The sequence below is a fragment of the Xyrauchen texanus genome, chromosome 7 (genome assembly GCF_025860055.1).
Source record: "Xyrauchen texanus isolate HMW12.3.18 chromosome 7, RBS_HiC_50CHRs, whole genome shotgun sequence".
Classification (NCBI taxonomy): domain Eukaryota; kingdom Metazoa; phylum Chordata; class Actinopteri; order Cypriniformes; family Catostomidae; genus Xyrauchen; species Xyrauchen texanus.
The window spans coordinates 12,823,324-12,848,830 of record NC_068282.1 but is presented as its reverse complement, the minus strand read 5'-3'; the positions used below and the strand labels follow the sequence as shown (position 1 = coordinate 12,848,830).

At 37.2% G+C, this 25,507-nt stretch overlaps 1 protein-coding gene across 1 annotated transcript; it reads left to right on the top strand.

Moving 5' to 3' along the window:
• The first annotated feature begins 1,195 nt into the window (after positions 1-1,195).
• LOC127646493 (RNA-binding protein 6) lies at positions 1,196-25,507 on the top strand. Its single transcript, XM_052130197.1, is given in 24 exon segments — positions 1,196-1,244; positions 1,846-1,955; positions 3,492-5,028; positions 5,812-5,901; positions 6,047-6,116; positions 10,382-10,455; positions 12,600-12,671; positions 12,800-13,088; positions 13,307-13,464; positions 13,582-13,682; positions 15,304-15,367; positions 15,459-15,537; positions 16,410-16,474; positions 16,756-16,885; positions 19,734-19,840; positions 19,938-20,222; positions 20,361-20,442; positions 20,445-20,506; positions 20,629-20,694; positions 20,883-21,119; positions 21,424-21,498; positions 23,900-23,976; positions 24,900-24,951; positions 25,050-25,507. Coding segments are annotated over 23 exon segments (3,909 nt in total). The 5' UTR covers positions 1,196-1,244; positions 1,846-1,908; the 3' UTR covers positions 25,140-25,507.

Below are 25,507 nucleotides of genomic sequence, written 5' to 3'. Positions count from 1 at the left end.
ACTAATATAATTAAATATATTATTTTCATCATTGATGTATTTGTAGTTTGCATGACTGTGTTAGCTGGCTAGCTTAATTCAAGTCAAAAATTTAATTAGAAAAGCTAAAAATGATTGTAAATTATTTATAATTCAATGTCCTTAACAACATCTAAAAACACAATGGTAGCCACAACACAGGTTTACCATGTTCTAGTTCAGAACTAAGGGTAATAATGCTCCTGCTTTGTGTTTTATTGAAAATGTTATTGAATTTTCTATAAAGCTACTTCAAAAGCTAGAATAGCTATTCATTCATCATGTGCACACATTCACTCTTTGTCTTATACCTGATATGCTGAAAACTGCTCCAGTGATATTTTCACATTCAAAATAACGAATAACTTTATGAATCACGTAGACATGACATATTATCAACTCAAACTGCTGAATTTTGCCAAAAGGTGATTCGTTTGCATCCTTGGAAATTACTGTCGGTCAGTACAACATTTCATTCGTAAAATCATGGCCAATTATCGCATGTTTAGTTAGACACTTACACTCTTAAAGGTGCACGCAGTAACTTTTTCCTCATTTAAAAAGTTTTACTTCAACAGAAATTAATTGTAATTTTGAAACATACATCTAAAATCATGACTACTTACATGAGATGAGGACTCCAGTCATTTTAGTAATCTTATAAAATCTGTCTTATTCTACATGGAGAGGGTCCCTCATGGCGTCTGCCATGTTAGGATCACATGACCAGAGGATTAGATTGGCTTAATCTGCCCTGTTATTGGACACTTTCGCTCAGGGATTTAATTTAACCTGCCATGTTGTGAATAGTATATTTCTACAATGACATACAACTGAAATCTATTGTCCAAGACAACGTCAGCAAAAACTTACTGAGTACACCTTTAACCTGAACTACTATGCTTGCTTATGCATATTTCACTCTGTAATGGTTGTAGCCTAATACAACAATACAGATAATTAACGTAAAGACACTTGAAAATGGACACCTCAGCTTTTTACAGTTTACAACATTTGAGAGGCTATTGATAGATCTATATTTTGAGGCTGAAATCAACGCCAGCCGCGTGTTATACTGTTGCTTTAAAGGGATCTCTTTATTTATTTAGGATTCACTGTATTATCCGACTTCAACTCCCAGAAGCGCTTTGTCACCGGATCCTGCGTGCGCATCTACATTTCCGTTTCTTTTTTCGGAAAACGCTGAAAAGACTACCACAAGCAAGGTGAGACGTCTTAAAATTAATTTACTGACCACAATTATAAGAAAACTGTCACTCGTGTCTGTTACAGCTTTTTTTTAAATACAGGAAAAGCCTATCGGCTATTATTGTTTTGACAATTTTTGAAAGATACACTTAGCGCGTAGCACGATAGCTCTTCATTAGGGCCACATTTGTGCTATTTATAAACAAACAGCCTGCTTTCTTTAAGTATGTTGGTACTACTCATGTATATTACGCATACAGTTGTGTATTTGAAACTAGGTTTGATTTCATCACCTTTAGCTATGCATACAAGCCAGAAGTCTTGTGTTAGTATTAGGCTTTGATAACTCGCCGGTGTTTATAAATCAGTAATTCACAATCCTGTAACTTTATAGTTAGAATATTAACATATACTTACATTTGAAAACGTAAAAAAAAAATCTCCTAATTTAGCGTTTCAACATGTGTATTAATTATAGAATTACGTGGTTAGTATTCCTTAGTCAGCCAGGAACCATTTGTCCTGTCTGGGACATTAAAGCCTACACGTTTAGGAAGAGGGCGATAGATTAATAACGAATAAATGTGTCTTTAATTGTCGGATGTTTTTTTCTTCTAGTTTAACAACGCTCTGCACTCGAAACTCGTGCTAAAGGAGAGTTTCAAGGAGTGAAGGAACATCATGTGGAATGGTTCGAGGCCTGGGCCGCGAGGAGGGATGCCCTATCGGTAAATATCTTAAAGTCTTAAATATCTATAACACAAAGAAATGTGTTATATGACTAGACATTGTTGCTTTGATAATAAAGGATCAGCAGAGAAAGAAGAAATTAAATCAAAGAACGTTATAGCTTATGTAGTATGCTTTTCAAATTTTATGTACAGTGGCTCCTATAAGTATTTGTACAATGAAGCCACATGAAAAGTTTTAATGTTATTTTATTAGAACAAGATATCAAACCATGTAGCTGTTGTGACAAAAGATCGCACAAGCACACTTTTAAGTAAAACATTTTTCACAACTACATTTATTAGGATTATATTAGAAAAAAACATGCTATAGTTAATGTGAACTACAAGTAAATGTGATGGTTACTACTCTGCTAGGGCAACTGTGTAAACTTGCATCCACTAAAATGGAGGTGTTGTTAGTTCTGAAAAAGATTAAGCTAGCATCATTTGTTTACATATAATACTTTGATATTTTGTCTAGTACATTGCAGCCAGTGTTGGGTAAGTTACTCTAAAAAGTTATTAATTATGAACTACTAATTACATCTACAGTGTTATTAGATTACTGTACCAATTACTCTGTCTGAAAAGTAATTGCATTATTTATTAAGATGAAAAATATTACATTTTAAATTCACTATTTGTTTGTATGGAATTGTTCTGTAGTTTATACAGTATTTAACGCAATTGCATCATAAATAAATTACTGAAAAATTAAGAGTAATCCCTTTACTTTTTTTTTTATGAAAAAGTAATTTGATTGCATTAATTAATTACTTAGTAATGCATTACACCCAACACTGATTGCAGCTCACTGATTTTACTTACATTTATTCATTTGGCAGACGCTTTTATCCTAAGCGACTTAAAAAATAGGAAAACTTAAGCGAGACAGTGGTACAAAAAGTGCTATATAACAAAGTTTCAATCGAATCAGAATAGTATTCAAAACAGATAAAAGTGCAATAATATTTTTTTTTATTGGCTGGTTAAGTGCTCATGGAAAATATGTGTTTTTTGAAGACAGAAAGTGAGTCAGTTTCACGGATGGATTTGGGAAGGTCATTCCACCAACGTGGTATGATTAAGCTAAACATCTGGGAAAGTGTTTTGGTGCCATTTTGTGTTGGTACAACAAGGCAACGTTCCTTAGCCGACTGCAGGCTTCTAATGGGTGTCTAGTGTAACATGCGCTCTATTTGGTTGATTAAAGACCAGACGTGCTGCTGCATTCTGGATCATTGCACATGCAGAGAGGCCTACAAGTAGAGCATTACAGTAGTGCAGTCTTGTTATGACAAGTGCCTGAACAAGAATTAGAGTGGCGTGTTCAGAGAGGAAAGATCTTCCTGATATTGTAGAGAGTATATCTACACGATCTTGCGGTCTTTGAGATGTTTGAGATGAGAACCTACTTAAAGTTCTCAATAGTGGTACCACTCTGTTTTGTGAAAAAGTGAACCAGGACAAAGATTGATCATCTGTCACTTCAGATGAAAAGATTTGTAGTTATGCATTTTATTTGTATTGCAGTGGGGAACCTCGTGGTGGCATGTTTGAAGGCAGAGATGGTACAAGAGCTGACTTCAGAGGTCGAGATGAGATGAATATGGACAGGCCACCCATGGACATGAGGCGGTTTGACAGCCCACCAGATATGAGAGGACGAGACAGGGGTCTTCTTGACCGAGGACGGGAGCCATCCAGAGACTTCTTCAGGCCTGAAGGTGACATGGATATACATTTTAGAAGACGCTTTGAAATGGATCAGAGAAACAACCTACAGAATTCTCAAGGCTTTATTGGGCAGTCTAGAACACCCATGGAAATGGGCAAAAGAGACATTCAGGTAGGTAATATGAGGGGCCCAGATGATGGATACATGAATATAAGAGAGAGGGACAGGTTTGAAATGGATATGCCAGGGCATCCCCCCCTGGATATCAGGAGAAGACTTGCCATGGTGGCAATGGGGGGAAATGAAGATCTTGGGGACTTAAGAGAGAGGGACAGGCCATGGATGGGTGACATAGATGGATTCAGCATGGATATGCCTCCAATAGACAGACCAGTGATGGATTTTGAAAGGCGGGGAACAGCCCCACCTCTTAATCCAAGGGGAAGGTTTGACTCCGATATGGATATGAGAAGCCGTATGAGATCCTCCAACGATTTTAGGGACCAGCCGCCTCAGATGTTCAGAGATGATGATGGCATTCCAATGGATGGCAGGGGAAGACCTGATGTGCCTTTAGGTTGTGGGGGCCCAAAATCCATAATAAGAGCTGAAGATCTGACCCTCAGGGACAGGGAATTCCCAGAGCCGATGGACAGCCACATGGGCTTCCGAGGGAGAGAAAATGAAACACACTCCGATGAGTGGCGCAAGCTTGGTATCAGAGACCGAGACACACTTCCGCCAATGATGACCAGGACACCTCCCCTATTCCCGAGAGATATACAAGAAAGGTTTTTTCCTAATCATGGAAAAAAAGGAGACTTGGGTGAGCGTTCTCAGTTCAAAGACCTAGACAGGCAGTCTGCTGGGTTTCTGGGAAAAGACAGCCCTGGCCTTCCTCGATCCGAAAGAGGTTCCAAGTCCCAAAACTGGGACAAAAATGGCAGAGATCCAGCACAGGGGAATCAGAAGCCCCCTCTCCTTCCATTGGATCCCCCTATAAATGCACAAAGCAGAGAAGGTGATAAACTCTGGCCAAGTGGCCGAGATGAAAAACCTGAGAAAATTGTTCCAACAGGTTGTAGATCTCCCTTTTTCCAAGACAAGAACCAGCCAAATCAAGAGCATCGTTTGGCAGATCGAGTGAGCTTTAAGGGATCCAGTGACATCAATCCAGATCAAGGACCACAGAGAGAAAGTTTGATAACTGGGCCGAAGGAACCTCAGAGTAAAAGAGGAGAGCGACTGGATCAGGATTACAGGGACATTGATTATCGGACCAGCTCAGGACAGAAATATGATTACAAGCTACCTGATCTTCAAGGGCCTGAGAAAGATGTGAGAGAATCTAAACTAAGCCCACCTCGAAGATCAGATGACTCCGGTTCTCAGGTATGATATTCCTCCTCATCTCTGGTTGTTTGTCTTTAGTTTTTGTTTGTTTGTTTAATGCAAGGGAATCAGTATATTTTTTTATTACTGTTTCATTGTATGTTTTTATTTAGTTTAAAAAAATTTTTTTATACCTTTTAGAAATTATTTAAGATATTTGTATTGTATCATTTTTTTTCCATTTATTTAAATTGGCAGATCTTGTTCTAGTTTATTTGTATTATTTTTATATAAATAAAATACAATATCTTTTTGACTGCTTTCATTTAGGGCTGGGTATTGATACAGATTTCCCTATTCGACTGAAATTTAACAACTTCACGATTTGATTTGAATTTTTCCATTAAAGCCTACTACTCAGTCATTGATGAAATCTGAACAATTACCAGCCAGTGCCCTGTAACAGACTTTTTTAGCACAAAATGTGGTCTCATGTAAATTATTTACTCACATTGTAGAGGGTTGTGCATAAAGTAAAAGATCGATCTTGAGATTTAAGAATTGTTATCGAGATTGTTCAAATGAAGATCACAATATATATAAAAAAAAACTTTGTCTTTACAGTTTCCTTAATTGTTCCAAAAAACGAATAATTGTTTTTTTTCAGGTGGTGGTTCATATTCTGTATATTGGTTAATAAAATGTTTTTCACATCTTTAGTCTAAATTACATATGGAATTGTATGTTAACATTTTGTAAATTCAAACATGCTAGTATTACAGATTTCCTTGTTACTCCTCTTATTATAATAATCATAATACTGCTGTGAATTTTAATACAAAGGACCAGGATTACAGGAGTGCAGGTATCCAGGATAAAGTCACAAAAACCATTGCCATCTCTGGAATTCCTAAAACTGCCACAATGCAACAGGTGAGCTCAGTTCTTGGCTAAATTATTGCTTGTTGATTATTCATAAAAACAATACTTCCCTGAATGTTTGTCAAAGGGTTGACATATATTTGTCTCTGAAGCTGACTGCCATATCCTTACTTGAAAATGTATTTCTCTCTGTCAGATTCTGGATGCGTTTGCAGTCCGCGATGGAGTGCCTATGCAGGGGATGAAAATAAGGGATGTTGTGCCAGGTGGGTTTTTGTTTGTTGCAAGCATCGATAATCGATTCGCAACTACTGTTCCGCTATTCGCTCTTCGAATCTTACGCTCACTGTCTCTTTTGTATCGATTGTACATTCTGCATCAATCACATTTTCTATCTATAAAAAGTTTCATCCATATTCCGAAGATTCTACAGTCTTGTCCCCAATCCCCTTTCCCCATGTTCTTGTGTGGGATGTGGAATTTTGCCTGGGCAGCTTCCATCTATAAGGTGGCATGCGCTTAGAGGCGAAGCTCCTGTACATTTAGGGAATTCTTAACACTGTTCCCTTTTTAAACTGTTTATTAACTTCCAAAATGCCTATATCAGCATCACTACATTTTTTATAAAGTGAAATGTTGCCACCAATTTTTCCTTTCTTATTTGATAGGAGTACTGTTTTACCATGGAATATTATGTGCACCTATAAGTACCTTTTTCATTTCGAGTGTTTTTAATTAGGGCTGGGTGATATGTTTTAAGTTATATCTTGATATGTATCTCAATAATTATTTATTTGCTCTAAAATAGCTAAAGTTATTTATTTTATTTTTATAGGAGGAACCATCATTTCATCCAACAGCTATTGTAGCCAAGCAGATTCAAAATTTTAAAGACATTAACCTAATAAATATGATTTGTTTTTCATTAAATAAACAAGGGAGAATGAAAATCGTTTTATTTGATACAATGATATGAACTTCATATTTCATGTAAAATGATACATAGTAGCTTAATAAAAAGCAGTAGTAAAAACATTTGAAGGATATTTTAAATACATTTTTGTGTGTGCAAATCTACTTCACTGACTTATTTTTGATACCCCAGTTAAATATTGCAATATACTAAATTATTACTGTGGGACATGTCGGGTTGATTATTATAATATAATATAATACTGAATTATCATTATTCTGATTATTAGATTTGCATTTTACAAAAGGAATATATTTATGTCCTGTTTATTCACCTCCACCTGGGACTTTTGTTTTGACACCAAAATTGCTGTTGAATTCACTTCAACTTCACAAGGAGCTTTTAGTTTGACACAGAAAAGGCAATGTGTATTAGACAGTTTACAATGTCCCACATTTCCTGAAATGCAGTAATCGTCTCTTTCCTGTTATACAATGCCGTGTTTGTTGACTTGTATAATATCTTGTTGCGGTTATTAATATTTGGAATTGCACGATTGCTTGAACCTGCGTTTCTTTGATTTCATGATGCACGTGAACTGATGTGAGTTTCGGCATGCGTGTGCACACAGATCAGCGCGTCACCAATTTGTTCTGAATCAAACACAGATGGGTGTAGTTTCCAGGTGGGAGGGGGAGGAGGCAACCCCAAATATTTATACAATGATCAATTAGAACATGTAAATGTAACCCCGCTCTTTATGAAACAATGGCTAAATTAAAGCACATTAAAATCATCGCAATATTCACAATATTGGTCAAGTTTACATCGTCAGCAAAATTTTTGAGATTATATCATAAATATTCATTATATCGCCCAGCCCTTTTTTTTTTATATATATGCCGTAATAGATGACTTGGATCAAAACTACAGTATTTGTTGAATTTTGAATAATACACTCATTGTTGCCATGGGATCCCTGGAACTATAATCGCATTTAAAAAGTAATATTTCAGATTTTGTTGAAAAGATTTTTCTGGATGTTCTGTTCAATTTGAGCTAGCCTATGTGAAGGCCTGCAGATTCAGTAGCATGGACTGAAATAGTGCTATCATATAATAAAAACTCACAATTACTCACCACCAATAGACATTTTTCACACTCCGTGTTTTGGAACGTGGAAGTAAACGATTGCAGGGTAAACTTTTGACAGCGGGGAATGGGAGACCACAGCAAGTAATATTTTTTCTTAAACATTTGCTCCAATGGCAAAATAAAAAATCCACTATTACAGAATGACTTTCCAGAAGAAGAAAATAGAGCGGTGGGGATGAGACAGTCAGAAGGGATAAAATGCCAAATTTACTGTCTTGCACTCTGTAACTACAGCTGTAGTAATTAAATAAAAAAATTCCAGGGTAATATAACACAAAGAATGTTATAAACTTGCACTCTATATTTAAAAGAAAAATTATAATTTAAAAATGTATCATCACAGTCTGTGGAAAAAGGTCTATTATCCTTTTTCACATGAGTCAGATCACCGCAGGGTAAGGCTACTTCCGCTATGGCTTTGTGGCTATTACTTTAGGATACGTTTCCATAATGTCTGTTTTCCAACAAGCCACAATATAATGTATACAGAAATTATTTATCTTTTCCCAACTGATTCGGCTACTTGGGCTGCAGTCTCTTGAGTTTATATGCTCAAATGCTGGGCTGATGTGGTTTCTTCACCAGCTCCAGTCTCATTAGCATAAATGAGAATCCTCGTGGCTCCGTATCATGAGACATTTATTTTAAAAAGCTTTATAAACTCCCAGCACAGATGCAAAAATACAAATAAAATTCAATGTCACATTGAACCTTGTATTAAACTCCCCAAAATTTTAAATGCAGTATAAATGTAAATCAAATGAATGAAACCAAGTCATTCTGTCAAATTTGTTTACCTATTTTAAAAAATGATATATATAGTATATACACAATGTACATTAACCCCACCATCTCAGTAACAGAGCAGCAGAGAGCAATAAGGAACTGTGCAATAAACAATGCATTTTATACTGATTATAATAATATTAACATGTGCAAAGTGGAGTAAGCATTACATCAGATGTTACAGCGCAGATTTACATGGTAAGAACATTAGTTACATACGTTTCTAAAATCTCACGAAAAAACATTCTTGTCTCACGAAAGGTATATTTTTTGGAACATTTCACAGTCATGAATTCAATCTTTTATAAAATTACTATGAAAAAAAAAAATCTTATTTTAAAGTTTGAACCATGTGCTATGTGAAAGACAGATGTATATCTGAGTTGGTTTGGCTGTGTTTAATGAATATTATCCCGAATGACAAACATTAACTTTAACTCAGTTTTATGATGATGTCAGGAGCATGTGAATGAGATGAAATGTCAGATAGAGAGATGACAGAAGTGTCTGTTTATAAAAGTGTCCCATGTTGCGAGCAATCGGACTTCATTATCCCTGCCCTGCTTCTCATTCTGGAGCTGCACAGGTGTGTGAGAGCGCGGAGCTGGCTGCAGATGATTTTCTCCGCACACGTGCTGTTTTACGTGCAATAATGCAGAGCCGACCGTAACGTACATGGAGAATAAAGATGAGAATTTGTTATCTTATTTATCTTATTATTATAGTTACTTATTATCGGTGTAGTCTATGACCGATAGAATCTTGAATATGCTGGATTCAGTCGCATTATGTCTTCCTTAAAGTTGTCAGAATGTTAATTTGTAAAAAGATTTGTAGAGTCGCCAGCAAAGCGTAAAGTCATATCAAACATTTACATGCTCTTTAATTTGTATGAAGACTTTGATTTCATCAGATCTTGCTCACATTTCAATGGCTGTTGTTGATACCGGAAGTAAGTTTACCCTGCGATGGCCACCCCCGGAAGTAAGAAACGCGGAAGTGTGAAAAAGGCCTATTGATTACAGTTACAGCAGAAATATTAAAACAAAACATTGCATATTTTAACTATAAAAAAACAAAACAAAAGAACAGTTCCTTCTCTTTGACTTGTTGGTCATTTCAAGGAAAACCAAGAGTGATCTGTCCCTTTTTATTGCTCCTAGATTCATTTTCTAATTAATCAGCCCAGATTTTTAAGATCAAATACATTCCTTGGGACCCCACATGGCCTTGCAATTTTATTCTATAACTTTCCCTTTTAACTCGTTGTAGGTTAGTTGCATATTTATCTTGGGTCTTGTAAGATGTGTTTTTAGGCATTGATTATATGCCTAGTTGCTGTATTGTTATTTTAATGTTTTTCTTTTTATTTTTATTTGTTTACACTAGTTCAATTCTTTTATACTGAAAGAGGTGCTTTAAGATTCTTACTGCAAAGTGAATCTTTTATTTTCTTGACATGTTCGAAGTGTCTCTGTGACTTCTTATTTTTTTGTTTGTCTTTAAATAATTAAATGAAAAGGCGCCCAAGATAGGCAAGACAATGTGCAAAAAAACATCTGACTCAACTCGCTTTAACTCGTGAAACGAACCACTGCCTTTTTTTCTCTTGAAAGTTTTTCTATTTACCTGCATTAACTAACGCAAATCCATCTGTATTTCAAATGCTGTTCCCAGGTTACAGCTACGATACGGCCTATGTGGAGTTTTTAAACCTCGAGGATGCTGTCCACTTCATGGAGTCCAACCAGGTGGCCCATCCTCCTCCCTCTACAACGGCTCTGACTCCTAACTGGAAGAAGGCTTGGGCTGGGGGGAATGGGGTCAGGGTGGAAAGGGAGGGTAGATGGGGAAATGGAAACAAGATATTCAAGGAAAAAGATTAGCATACATTTTCAACATATTAATCATGACCAATTAAAACCAGTCTCTTAGAAAAAGTAATTCTATATTAGTTTGCAACATTACGTTTCAGACGTGAAAAGTTTAGCCTAGTATTAAGGAATGCACTATTTTATTAGCAAAGACATTGTATACAACCTTTACAATTGGTTGTTTTCTTTTTTTCATACTTCAGAATTTATAGGTAGGAATAGTTATACGGCATAGGGAGTTTGAAATTGGATTTGCGTGTTGTCTTACCTTTTCTCCAACTCTCAGGTGTTAGTAAATCATGCCATAGAAATTTTATTTCGATTCAATGGTTTACTATTTTATTAACCTAATTTTACCATCTTGATGAGATCTTGCATTCGCTTGTACTTGCACCCACTGATGCATTCTGAAGTGGCAACTAAACATTCTTCTTTGGCTTTGTTAATTTTCTTTAATTACAGCAATTCAGCTTTGGATTTTCAGAATTTTAGTCAACAAAAAAAATACTCTGGCAAAATGTCTCTTCATTTTGTTGTTTGTCATATTATGCTGATGTCAAATCAGAGTGGTAGTTTCTGCTTTCAAATTTTCGAAGAAACAGGTTGTTTTATTAACATTGTGATTTTGGGTAGAGAGTTTTATGCTGCGAGACCAAGCAACCGTTTCAACGTTTTACGAGTGCTGTGTCACCACTCATCCTTCACACAGTCTTTCTGGAATTGCTTTGGTTCTGCTTGAAGCCTGGTTCTCCTTTATCCTGAAGTCTTTTTATTAATCTTTCCATGGATTGTGATTCAATCATCTTGAGTTTGAGATCTCATCACCACCACAACAAGCCTTACTGTGATTACACAAAGTTCTTTCCATTCTTGCTTGCTCCAGCTTGATTGACTTTATAAATGTTGTATATCTGGAGGTTCGTGCTGATACTTGTTTGTTGGAAATGAGTGGCTGCAGTACTACTTCCAGATTTGGATTTCTAATGAAAACTTCATTTATAATTGCATTCTGGTGCACAGCACTAAAAAAGTAAGTAAGGCGAGTGTTCGCTTCTGTATGTTTTGACAGTTTCAGCGGCTTTTTTGTTTCCATTGGCAGTTGAAGCGAGTAAACAATAATGTCCTGTGCTTGTGCTGGTTATATCAGCATGTTTTATTTTTATTTGTCTAGTGAAGTAACTTCCTGAAAAGAACCTTGTGCAAGGTACATTGCCATCTTGTTGTTTGGTTAGTCTTGTTACTCCCGAAACGTATGTAATATAATTTCTCTGCTGTCCAGCTAGCAAATTAAAAAAAGAAACAAAGATGCAAAGACTTCTACAACATGTAAATACTACAGTGGTTATGTTCAAATGCAGATTGCTGAGAGAATTCAGCCTGATGGTGGGTAAGGTTGATCACATCACACTGTTAATTTACCTAGAACGTCCTGCATATCTAAAAACAGAAGTTCTTTCACCAAATTCATACTTGTACAATACTTTTTTGATATGTGGGTTTCTGCTATTGTCCTTTTTATGAATGATGGATGGTATATTAGATATTTTCACTGGTGTGCATCGTATCCGCTTCCAGTATGCCATTTGTCATTATCAATAATGCGCTCAGGTATTTGTTTTATTTATTTTTTTTACAGTTAGATTGTCATGTTAACTTTCAAGTTGAAGGGATGGTCCATAAAACAGGATGAGAGAGCCACAATAAGATTTTTACTTGACTTTTAGCATCTTGATCATCTAATCAATAACTGTAACATTCTCTCTAAATGGCAGACCTATCTCTTTAAGCAATATTTATTTTTTACACTATACAAGGCAGAGGGAAAACAAACAATAAAAACAACTTTAGTCAGAGACTGGGCATAACAAAAGTCCAGATCTGACTTGCTTGTATGTATGGCCTCAAGACAGGCAGATCCGTCTACTGGGCATTCTGGGAAACACTCCCATGTATTTTGTTGGTTTTTGTGGGGGATTACAGTCAATTAGCATTGAAATGCTTACTCTCTTTCTGTTTTCCAGGGGTCTGTTAAGGTTGGTGACAAGACTGCTCTACTGAAATATATCCAGCCTGACAAAAACATAAAAGAACAGGTGAGATTCTTTGTAGAGTATGCTGAATATTACAAGCTCATAAAGCTATGATTGATTTAAAAAGTGAAGGAACCTGTTCATTTGAGAAATCCATACATTTAATAAAATTGCTGTCTTTTGCATATCAGCATCATGAACCACCAATTAACGCTGCCCCAGTCAGCGAGGTCGGTTTGTTACCAAATCCAGTCCCGCCACACAGCGTAAAGGAGGAACCCCTTGCCAAGCCTGTGCAGGACCCCGTCTCTCAAGGTGTGTGGCAGAGGAGCTCCAACTTAACACCTGAAGCATGGCAACAACAAGTGGACCGACAGTTACAACAGCAGGAGGCTGAGCAACATGCTGAGGAACGGGGCAATCAGAGGTCCTCGCGTCAAAACCAGCATCACTCTGATCCAGTTTTCAAGGAGAGCAAAAGTAAGTGAGGAGCTTGTAAATGTGGATGGTATTTTCTTAAAGGAAAGCAATGCCAGAAGTTAACAGTGCAAACAGAATAGAAAGTGTCTATGTGCTTTTCATTTACAGTTAATCCATTTTTCAGCTTCTTGTGTAAAGTGTTGTGACCTAAATGTTTCTTTTACACATTAGATGCTTAAAGCAGTGTTTAATATATAACTCATGTCTTTGTTTTTTAGCGATGATCATTAAGAACATACTGCCCACCACCACTGTGGAGACCATACTGAAGACACTTGATCCATTTGCTTACCTGGATGAGCGTAACGTCCGTCTCGTCAAAGGGAAGTCACCTGGATCCAAGTGCTTCTGCTTTGTCGATATGGACTCGCATGAGGTATTGTCCTGTAATTTAATGGGATCATGGCAACTACCACAAAGTTTTGGAAAGATTAATTCTATAGGTGTGTGTCCATTAGTAATGCTACCATTCGCTTTATTTCCCCTAACACAGCATGTTACCCGATTGGTTGAGCTGTTAACCAAACCCCGTCCAATCATGGTTGATGGGGTCAGAGTATATGCTGAGGTAGCAAAGCCTCTGAAGAACCAGAAGTAAGTCTCAGTCAAGTCCGCTATTTAGTTAACATTACTTACAATGGCAGGAATATATGGAAGTTATAGTAAGCATTACGTGGGTTTGCTGCTTTCAGTTTACAGAGGAAACCTTTAAAGGGACAGTTCACCTAAAAATTAGAATTGTCATAATTTACTCATCCATGTGATATGCCAAACTTGTATGACATTTTCTACCATTGAACACAAAAGGAAATGCAAGGTATTCATTTTTTGTGAAGTTTAACTTTACGGTTTTGAGGCAAGGATATTTTCGTAAACTAACAAAAACAAAAATAATTTTTGTCAACTGAAATAAAATAAACATTTCAAAATAAATGAAAAACTAAATTAAACTAACAGCAGTTATTAAAAAAAAAAAAACGAACTGAAGTAAAATAATTTTCTTAATCAACGAGCTCTGTGTTCATCTTCAGAGTCACAGTGCCATACACTATTGGGCTGTTTAGGTGAAAACCTGCAGATACCGTTGTGGCATGTAATGCACATGAGGTTAGCTGATACTGAAAGACTGATATATGAAGATGTCTCAGACATGAATTATGACTGGTAGGAATTCTTTATATTAAAACAAGTATAAAACATTTTCACAATCTTCTATAAATATTTTCAGGTCATACTTTGCAAAGGCTGGCATGCTGGGGTAACAGGTGCAATACAATGGCAAAGGCAATAACGTGTTCGCATTAGTGCATATAAATATTACAAATTACACAATCTAATGCAAATATCTTTCAATCATCATCAAGTTGCTATATCAGCGTCTTTTACTGATTTCATGTGGATTCAATTCATAGAATGAAGCAGAAAGCATAATTTTTCTAGAATATGCAGCCTGAATCCAGTGCCAGATACAGAACTGTTTAATAAACTAATACAAATACCAGCGATGGAAAATATTGACAAACCATAGATTTTCATAATCATCTATATATTCATGACATCATTCATCAGACTAAACATGGTCTGGCCTCTGGATTTGTGGTTGAATGCATAACATACTATATTTAACAGATGACCACTGATTTCAAGATTATACGAGACACGTATCGAATCATATGCAGTAAATGTAAACCTATATAAACAAAGTGACTGAGTGCCCGCCATTGGTACAGCAAGACTCAACAGTTTAACAAGTTTTCATGTTTAACATGAATTTGAGTTCATTTGAAATTTTCATACATTTAACTTTTATACTTTTGATCTGCTGTTGTTTGGTTCTTTGTGACAGTGGAATCTCAAACTATTATGTTATTATGCACATTTATGCTGAGTCGAAGTAATCTGTGCAAATATTCTATGGTTTCCTTTTGCTTTTAAGTGTATTGTGTAAGTTTGCCAAGCTTAAATTAAAATGTCTTGCTTGATCTACACACTGGAAGTGTTCTGTTAACTCTCAAAACTATAATTACTAAAACAAAAAACTGAAACTAAATATATAAAAACTTAGAAATGTTTACAAAATAAAAACTAAACAAACTAAACTGAAATTTATAGCAAATTTGAAAACGATATAAAATGAAAACTGATTTGAAAATGCAAAACTATAATGACCTCGCTTTGAGGTCCATGTCTAATATAATTGTATTTATTTCTAAAGCTATAGGAGGGACAATGATAAGTCAAACACTTCTCTCCTGGGATTCCCTCCAGATGTTATGATGGTAGGTCAATGTATTACATAAGCTGTTGCAAAATGTCTTTGAGAAGTTTTTCCCTTTTTTCAGAAATAATTTCTAATTTGACTTTTTCTAGCAACAACATCAATATCAACAGCAGCAATATTATCCTCCGCCTTCTCATACAGCTATGGGCATTGCACCTGCCATGCAAGGTATGCATTCTTCAGCTATATTATTGTTATCTCTTGAAGGGAACTTTCAGCCAAATATTACAGTTCTCATCATTTACTAACCCTCATGCCATCCCAGATGTATATTACTTCCTTTCTTCAGCAGAACACATTTGAAGAAAAATATCTCAGCTCAGTAGGTCCTTTTAATGGAAGTGAATGGTCACATGATTTTTGATGCTCCAAAATGCATAGACCATCAGCAATAACATCATCCATATGACTCCAGTGGTTAAATACGATCAACTCTGGTGCAAAAATGATCAATATTTAAGTACTTTTTAACTGTAAATCATCGTGCCCGGTAAGCAGCGGTTTGCACGTTCACGAGAGGGCCAAGGTCACGCTACATTTCCAGCGATGGCATGAAATGTTCCATTCATTGCAGCAGACACACTCTACCTCTGTTGGCATTGTCTGGCCTTGCTACATGTGCACCACCGCATCTCCTGAGCTTTCTGTCTCACTGAGGCTTGTTGTGCTGCTGTTGGTCCAGCCTCCCATCTTCCTGTGCTCCTCGTCAGAGTTCTCGGGGTCAAATAAATATGGCTGTGCAAAAACTTATATCTCCTCTTAAATCAAAATCTTCCATTATAAGAAATCAAAATCTTCCGTGTTACCATCCACTTCCATTATAAAGACCTACTGAGCCGAGATATTTTTCTTCAAATGTGTTTTGCTGAAAAAAGGAAGTCATATGCATCTGGGATGGCATGCGGGTGAGTAAATGATGTGAGTACTTTCATTTTTGGGAAATGAAATCTATGATGTTATTGTGACCTATATTATAAATTCACTTATATGATGCAAAGTTCATTCTTTGAAGTTAATACTGTTACTGTAATTTTCTGCAGGTGACCTGATGGGAGTAGATACCACCTTGTCCTCAGCTGCAATGCTGAGTTCAAGCTTAACACAGGTGAAGATATTTTATACAAGCACAAAGACATTTGAATGAGACAGGAAATGCAATTTCAAGGATAGTTACCCAAAAATGAATATTCTGTCATATACTCACCATCATATTGTTCCAAACCAACTTTCTTTCTTCCTTGCAACATAAAGAAGTTATTAGGCAGAATGATGGTCTGTCACCTTTCACTTTGTTCCATGGAAGAAAGTAATTTTTGGATGAACTATCCCTTTAAGCCTGTAAATATATTTGTTTTGGACTTTAATTGACTATCTGGCTGTGTGTAGGACATGATGTATTCTGAGACAACAGCAATGGTGCAGCCAGTCCAGACAGCAAAGCACCAGACTGCAGCTTTACCTGAACCTGCTCTCCCTGCACCACTCCCTGCAGACACCTCTGATGCATACAGCTATGGTACAACACTAGTCAATTTAAAGGGACCAATTTTGTGAAGCATTTGAAAATTTGTCATGTTAATAGAGGACAGGCAATTTATTTGATTTTACAATTAATTTAATAAGATGCTTCAATGGAAATAAGGGCCAAGCCCCAAATTTTAACGAACCAAACCTCAAGTCAATTTGTTAATTTTCACATTATTCCTCTGCCATGGGAATGGCAAACCTATGAACTGTTTATAGTAAAATGATGATGGGGTGGGTATGAATAGATCCCAGACCAAATCTGAGGTTTCTTGGGTGAACTCTGTAGCGCCCCCGCTGGTTCAAAGATGCACTTTTCTTTTGCGCATGTCTTTTGAACTGTTTGTCCCAGAATTTTTGTCTTTCTCTCCTCATAATAATTGTAAATTCTATTACAGTGGCCACCATCTTGGATTTTGGAGTTTATAATTTTTCCTTCATCTTATTTTCCTGAAAATTTGCTCCGATGAGCTTTAGACTGAGCAGCACATAACTGACCAAACATAATTTTGATTTGTGCTACCGTTCAAGTTGTGCCAATGCAAAATATATGTCGACATGAAACAGGAAGTGAGACTCTAGTGAGACTTGACAGTGCTTTGGTCTATTGAAATACAATTTGGTGTGCTTTTTTTAGGACCATGTTCTGAGACCGCATGCTAATTTTAGTGAAGGTGCCCTAATCTGAAATATTGTTATTTCTACACCAAACTTTAACTTTATCCTAATATCTATGGAGATTACTTGGGCAAAAATGCATTCGATGATCCTCATTTTTACAATGTCAGACAGATTGCCTCTTGGCCATTTTGAATTTGAATATAAAGTAATTATTTTTAAGACTTTGTTATATTTAAAAAAAAAAATAAATAAATTATAATATTGATATGCATCTTTAACATCATGTTTTGATGTGAAACTGAGTAGATGAAGATGGTGTCACCAATAGTTCCAAAGAAAATTGACATACATAATTAACATACTATGATAGCTTAGTATACTAATTGGTTGGCATGCTAATTGTGCAAAAGGTCACTTAAGAGAATGTATGAGTGCTGTCGCACTAACCATGGCTGGGACCGTTATTATGCAAGTACGTAGCCTGTGAGTTCAGAAGTGGCGCTATTCACTAGGAAGAGAAGAACATACTGCATCAACCGCTACAAGAGATCAGTTCTTGCTGCACGGTCGCCTGAGACATGCATTAAAGTTATGATCAGCCTCAGTTTGGACGTATCTTGTGTTCATGTGCGTCTTATTTGAGTGAGTGAGTCAGTACGCTGAGTTATGTTCATTGTTATCAGTAATTATAAAGTTATTGGCTGTGTAATGTTACGTGATAATGTTAATTAATCCGTGCTAGCTCTGCTAATTTATCTGCCTATCTACAATGTTAAGAATTATAATGTTATAGTAGTTCATGTGTGTAAGTACTGATGGTAAATGCAATGAAAGCTGTTATAACAAGTGTTCATGCATCATTATGTTATCGTGTAAGCGGAGCAGCCTATAGTTTGTATGTGAATGGTCTGGTGATGTGTAATGGTGATTGCTGTTATTAGAGCTCTGCTCTATGTCTGTTGCAGAGTAACCACTCTCAAACACACTCCTACAAATCCAAACCTACACAAGCTGATATACAACCCAGCCCGCTTATGCATCAAACCCCTGCTGGTTAAGTCAAGGATCATCTAATGAAGGACTTTATTACATGTTGTTCCTCTAATTGTGCTTAACCACCTCCAAATCTCATCATTCCCACCAGTCCTAGCATGCTCATCTGCAACTATTCCAAAGGCTCATACTAATCTAAGGAAACCCATTGCCCCTGGATACCGCAAAGGGCCCCTGTTGACTCTAATCCTCAAACCCTCTAGAGTTCATTGCAGTCCTTAATCCTCAAACCCTCTAGAGTTCATTGCAGTCCTCAAGCTCATATCACTTGTTGAGCAGACACTGACTAATGTGGATGTTAAGGCTGACTTCTCCCACTGATGTTGATACTTGCATACTTGTGACAATAAATAATAAGTTGATACTCACTCTGTAGTGTTCTGACCGACACACCTGGTTCACTGCTATCCGAAACTAGCCCTACAGCGCCTTCACACAACCTTCGCTACACTAATTGTAGGGTGTTCTGTCTTTTAAGGCTAATTTATTACAATGCTATCCATAGGCATTAGCATGCTAACCAATGCATTTGTGTGACGAGATGTCAACGGAGTGGCCCAGTGGCTAAATCTCTGGACTACGTTTCAAAACATTGTGTTGATTGTGAAAAGATGATGTTAAAAACTGTACTTCTTGACTTGAGTCTTCACATTAGGCTTACTACAACATAGGCTATACTTAACCACATAACTCCTGCTTCAAATGAAATCCACTTGGCTATAACAATAACATTTTCTCAGCAAAGGTTTCATACTGACAACTTGGAATGTCTCTTTGGCATCTTTTAGATTTGTCAATTGAGTTGTGCAGTGGTTAAATCTCTGGACTGTGGTTCAAAAGAATTCCGCCTCAATAAATGTTGCTGTTGTGCCTCTGTTCTACTAAAGCTCTTGTGTTGTGCTAAGTGAATGCCAGTGGGGCTGGCCCCAATCATTGCTGCTTGCGGCTATGTTCTCCTTATTTCTGTGTGAAATGTTCTGCCTTCATATGCCATAGAAATACCAGGGTACATGTAAAGAAAAAAACAAGCATTGTATTGTACTTTTTGTTGGTGTAATATTTACTATATGTTTATTGCACTAAAATGTTTTGGTTGAGAGTACTAGCTGGCTTAAACTTGGCATGTTTTGTCATCTCTGCTAATGATTTGTTTCACGGTAATCTAGTTTCTGCCGGATCTGAAGCTCCAGATTTGTCTGCCTTCCTTTATGATGCTACATCAGGCTTCTATTACGACCCTCAGACAACCCTTTACTATGATCCAAACTCAAGGGTGAGTATAGAAATTGCCCCTTTATTTGATCTGATTGCTGGGTGTAATGTCAGATTAATCCTGGCTGAAATGTATTTATTTTTTGTTGCTTTTGTAGTATTTCTACAATGCTCAGAATCAGCAGTACCTGTACTGGGAAAGTACCTCCAAGACCTACATACCAGTCCAAAACTCTACTATTGACGTTCAGGAGCCAGCTCCCATTGTTAGTGTCCCCGTGGCAGCTGTTGGTGAGGTAATTGCCACTGCCATCACAGAGGAGGAAGTAAAGCAAGCTGTAGAGGCCGTGCCAGAGATACGGGTGGAAGAGGAAACTACCCCACGAGCTGAAAAGAAAGAGAAGGATAAGGAGGAGAAGCCCAAAAGTTTAGCAGCATTTAAGGTTTGCTATCATCACAATTAATGATGTACTTGTAGTGCTATTGTGTCCCTTATTAGAAATGAAAAAGGCAATAGAAACCGTAACAACAACTAGCACTGTGTGTAAGATCTATGTAGTTATCTTGGATCTGCTTATCAGATAATGAAAGACATGGAGCGATGGGCAAAAATCCAGAACAAGCAGAAAGATAGTGTTCGAGCTCCTTCCCCTGTCCTCAAATCTGAGGAGATGACCAAAAGCCTTCCAAGGCTGCTGATGCAGCCTTTGCCATATTTGAAAGGAAGGTCAGTCTTTTAGTCTGGAATTTTTTGTTTTTCATTCATTATTCAACCAGTCATAGGTGTACTGTACTTCAAACAAATGTAATGTCTGTGATTTATTCCATACTGTTTCTGCATTCACAAAGGTGGGTGGAGAAGATTTATTCAAGAAGCCTCTCACCCCTCTAAAGAAAGAGGAAAAGGCATCAAAGGTGAGAGTTTACAGTCTTTCTATTCAAAACACACAACATATAAAATACAAGCTCACTTTTCACAAATGGCTAAAAGGGAACACATCACCTTGAACCTGATTGATGTAGGCTATTTAATAACCCACACTAAAGAAGATTTACAGCAAGTGTCATTGAAGATGAAAGCACCCCTCTCCCTCTTTTGGCAGCGCCCCATGGGCTCTCTTGGAATGTTGGCGGCCGACTATGGGGCAGGCAGCGACGAAGAGGAAGAAGAGAAACACGAGAAGCAGGAAGCCCTGCTGCCCATCAAAAACAAGTCACAGGCGGAGGAGAAGGAAGATAGGCTGACAGACTGGAAGAAAATGGCATGTCTGCTGTGCAGAAGACAGTTCCCCAATAAAGACGCTCTGATCCGGCACCAACAGCTCTCAGACTTGCACAAGGTGACCGATCTCATGACTGAAACTAAAATGTAATATGAAGAACTGTTTACATAATGCTTAATCTGACACATTAAGAGAATCAAGACCGTAAGATGTAGGTTAGGCAAGTTGTAGTTTGTGTTATTGCCGTAATTCCATAAAATACACCCTGGTTGGTTTATTGACTTGGCATTAAAGTTTCAGTATTAAACTGGATTATTTAGCCCTTTGAAGAACATATTATTTGGTCCTTTCAAGCCCTGCTCAGGTTTGCACAACAGAATCATTGTGTGTTTTCACCTCTGCATTTTGTCTTTTATTTTAGCAAAATATGGAGATACACATGAAAATCAAAAAATCTAAACGGGAGCTGGAGGCTTTAGAAAACCAGGAAAAAGAGGTATTTTTCCCCATCAATTATACATGGCTGCATAATTTTAAGCTCTCTAAATAGATTATTAAATGTAAGTAGTGTTTTGCTTGGGTCAGCATTAGGGATGTAACGATATTGACAATATCGCGCTATCGCGGTGGTAAACGTGTCTCGATATCGTCGTGGTTGGGTTACAATATTAAAAGGACAGGTGTCTGTCAAAAAGCAAGAGGATTAAACGCAGTCCCGCGGAACAAATCATTGTTAACTACATAGACCATGATCCTTTGCGCTGCGTCGTCACAACAACCGTTGTTAAGCCAATAGGATTGCACGCTGTCCACACAAGCTCACAGCAAGCCAGCAGGGCCGACAGCGATACTTGTAAGGATGAAAACAACAACCCCGATGTTGAGATTGTGCCAGCCCCTGCAGCTTTTAAATCAGATGTCTGGAAACATTTTGGTTTCGCCATGTCAAAAAACGCAAAAGGAGAGAAGGTGGTGGACAGACAATAGACTATTTTGATCTTTCTGATGAAAAACGTGAACATAAGCTAAATGATAGGTCAGTGTTTTTTTAAAAGGCTTTTTGACTGACTATTTTATTTAAGTTTAAGTTATGTTCCTAAATACCAGTTTTAAAAGGCTGCTTTTATTTGCCTTGCGCATAAACCTGACTTAACTTGATCTTTGTTTGCACTTAAAGGGAATTCCCTATTGTTTACAATTGTTCTAGTTGCTTCTTAACTTGAACATTGCACAGAAGAATCAGTTATGCAACCAAATATTACTATACAGAATATTGATGTTCCTGACTACAACTTGCACTTTAAAAGCACTATGTGATCAGCGTTCTATGTTGTCATGATCCATAAATACAACAATAAATTGCCTGTTGACTGGCAAAAGCAGAATAAATGTCAGTATTTTTTCGCTATTATCATCACAAACACTATCGTGAGCTATTTACCGTGAGCTTTTCCACAATATCGCAATAAATATCGTACTGTGAGGTCAATATCGAAATTGTATCGTACCGTGAGATTTTGATATCGTTACATCCCTAGTCAGCATGTGCTTCCATAAATATACACTCACCTAAAGGATTATTAGGAACACCATACTAATACTGTGTTTGACCCCCTTTCGCCTTCAGAACTGCCTTAACTCTACGTGGCATTGATTCAACAAGGTGCTGAAAGCATTCTTTAGAAATGTTGGCCCATATTGATAGGATAGCATCTTGCAGTTGATGGAGATTTGTGGGATGCACATCCAGGGCACGAAGCTCCCGTTCCACCACATCCCAAAGATGCTCTATTGAGTTGAGATCTGGTGACTGTGGGGGCCATTTTAGTACAGTGTACTCATTGTCATGTTCAAGAAACCAATTTGAAATGATTCGAGCTTTGTGACATGGTGCATTATCCTGCTGGAAGTAGCCATCAGAGGATGGGTACATGGTGGCCATAAAAGGATGGACATGGTCAGAAACAATGCTCAGGTAGGCCGTGGCATTTAAACGATGCCCAATTGGCACTAAGGTGCCTAAAGTGTGCCAAGAAAACATCCCCCACACCATTACACCACCACCACCAGCCTGCACAGTGGTAACAAGGCATGATGGATCCATGTTCTCATTCTGTTTATGCCAAATTCTGACTCAACCATCTGAATGTCTCAACAGAAATCGAGACTCATCAGACCAGGCAACATTTTTCCAGTCTTCAACTGTCCAATTTTGGTGAGCTCTTGCAAATTGTAGCCTCTTTTTCCTATTTGTAGTGGAGTTGAGTGGTACCCGGTGGGGTCTTCTGCTGTTGTAGCCCATCCGCCTCAAGGTTGTGCGTGTTGTGGCTTCACAAATGCTTTGCTGCATACCTCGGTTGTAACGAGTGGTTATTTCAGGCAAAGTTGCTCTTTTATCAGCTTGAATCAGTCGGCCCATTCTCCTCTGACCTCTAGCATCAACAAGGCATTTTCGCCCTCAGGACTGCCTCATACTGGATGTTTTTCCCTTTTCACACCATTCTTTGTAAACCCTAGAAATGGTTGTGCGTGAAAATCCCAGTAACTGAGCAGATTGTGAAATACTCAGACTGGCCCGTCTGGCACCAACAACCATGCCACGCTCAAAATTGCTTAAATCACCTTTCTTTCCCATTCTGACATTCAGTTTGGAGTTCAGGAGATTGTCTTGACCAGGACCACACCCCTAAATGCATTGAAGCAACTGCCATGTGATTGGTTGATTAGATAATTGCATTAATGAGAAATTGAACAGGTGTTCCTAATAATCCTTTAGGTGAGTGTATTTTACTTGTAGTTTATGGTGTAGTCTATAGATTAGGAAGGGTTTCTCAACTTCTCTCTAAATTCTGAAATTGAATGTTTTACCTTCATTCTGAACCCCTGTCCTTTTATAGTTGAAAATGAAGGAGTCAAACGGTTCACCTGAAACAAAAAGAAGAAAGCAGCAAAACACATGGGCTGGCAGCTCAAGGTTTGTGAATGTTGGATCTTAATACATTTAGGGCATTTTCATACCTGGCTCGTTTGGAGCATTTGTTTCGGAACCTGGTGCGTTTTCTCCTATATTTTGGGTAGTTTAGGCATATGGCACTCGGATCCGCACCAAAACAATCGGACCGATTGCATACAAACCCTGGATCGGTTTGTATGCAATCGGTATACCTATAAAACAATATACCTATAAAAACCATGAACATACTTGATGGAACTTTGGAGAAGACATCTGTAGGTCAGCACCCCTCTGAAATTCATCATCAATACGCGTATGTACTGTAGCCTTTTGGCGACTATATTAGATATGTTTAAAATACCTGAGGTAATTTTAGTATGATCGTTTCTCTCAGATAGCGGGGTAACACAGCATTTTTGACAGATAATTTATTTTTATTTACTTTACCCAGGGCTTCTCTGCGTGTTTTTTTTTTATTTTATTTTTTATTTATTTTTTTGTGTGTGTGTAAAAAGGCACTTTTCAATGCAGAAGTAATCCAAAAGCAAATAATGTATAAAAATAAATGTTCTGATTTAAAATTGATAAAAATAATGATGTACATTTTACAACACTTGTCATCCGTGTGTCTCCTAGTGTTTTCGACATGCAACGTCTGACTTGTACACGCTTTCTGTACCATGCGGTGACGTTTTGCATAAGCGTGACAAACAACACTCTAACATATGTAACGGTTGACAGTTTTTACAAGTATTATCAATGTTTGAGCTAAATCGCGGAACAGCGCACAATCCAATAAAGGGACTGTTTGCTTATGTTTCAACTGTTGAGATAGAGATATATATATCGTTTATTTTTTATTATCCTAGGTGATCTACGTCAATATGTCGACAGCCTGTTTCTTAATTTTGCTATTAACCAGAACATGTTGTGTGGTGTTCCAGGGGCAGTCATAAAGGCAGTGAGAGACCAGGTTTAGGTTTAAACACTACTGAGGTGAGTGTCTTTACCTCTTGTCTTGCTTGTGTATTGAGCTATGACAGTCATCTATCTATATGTGATTTAACTTTTTATCTATTTCTTATTTATGAAAGCGGAAGAAAAAAGAGCCTGTCTGGGATCATGCAACATACAAGCAGGCAGTTCGGAAGGCCATGTTTGCACGTTTCAATGAGCTGGACTGAAAGCAAAAGAATGAACAATTAAATAAAGGAATTTGTGAATACACAGTGATGAACTATTCTGTTGGCAGCTCATTCTAGGCTTAATGAACTGATGTAATATTGCTGTACAAGCATATTGTGACTTGCCCTTCATTTTGTGGATATGGTGATTTGTGCCTGTATAAAATTAATTTACGCTTTCCTTTGTGAATTCATCATGGTTTTTGTAGCAAAATTTTTCAGGGCTTTTTAAATATTTCCTAATTGGACAATTTACAACATTGTATTATGATTTTTTTTTTTTTTTATTTAGTAAAATATATGTGCTAATCACTGAAATATTTGAGCTTAACAATACATTACTGTACTCAATAAACTTTCTCAATGTG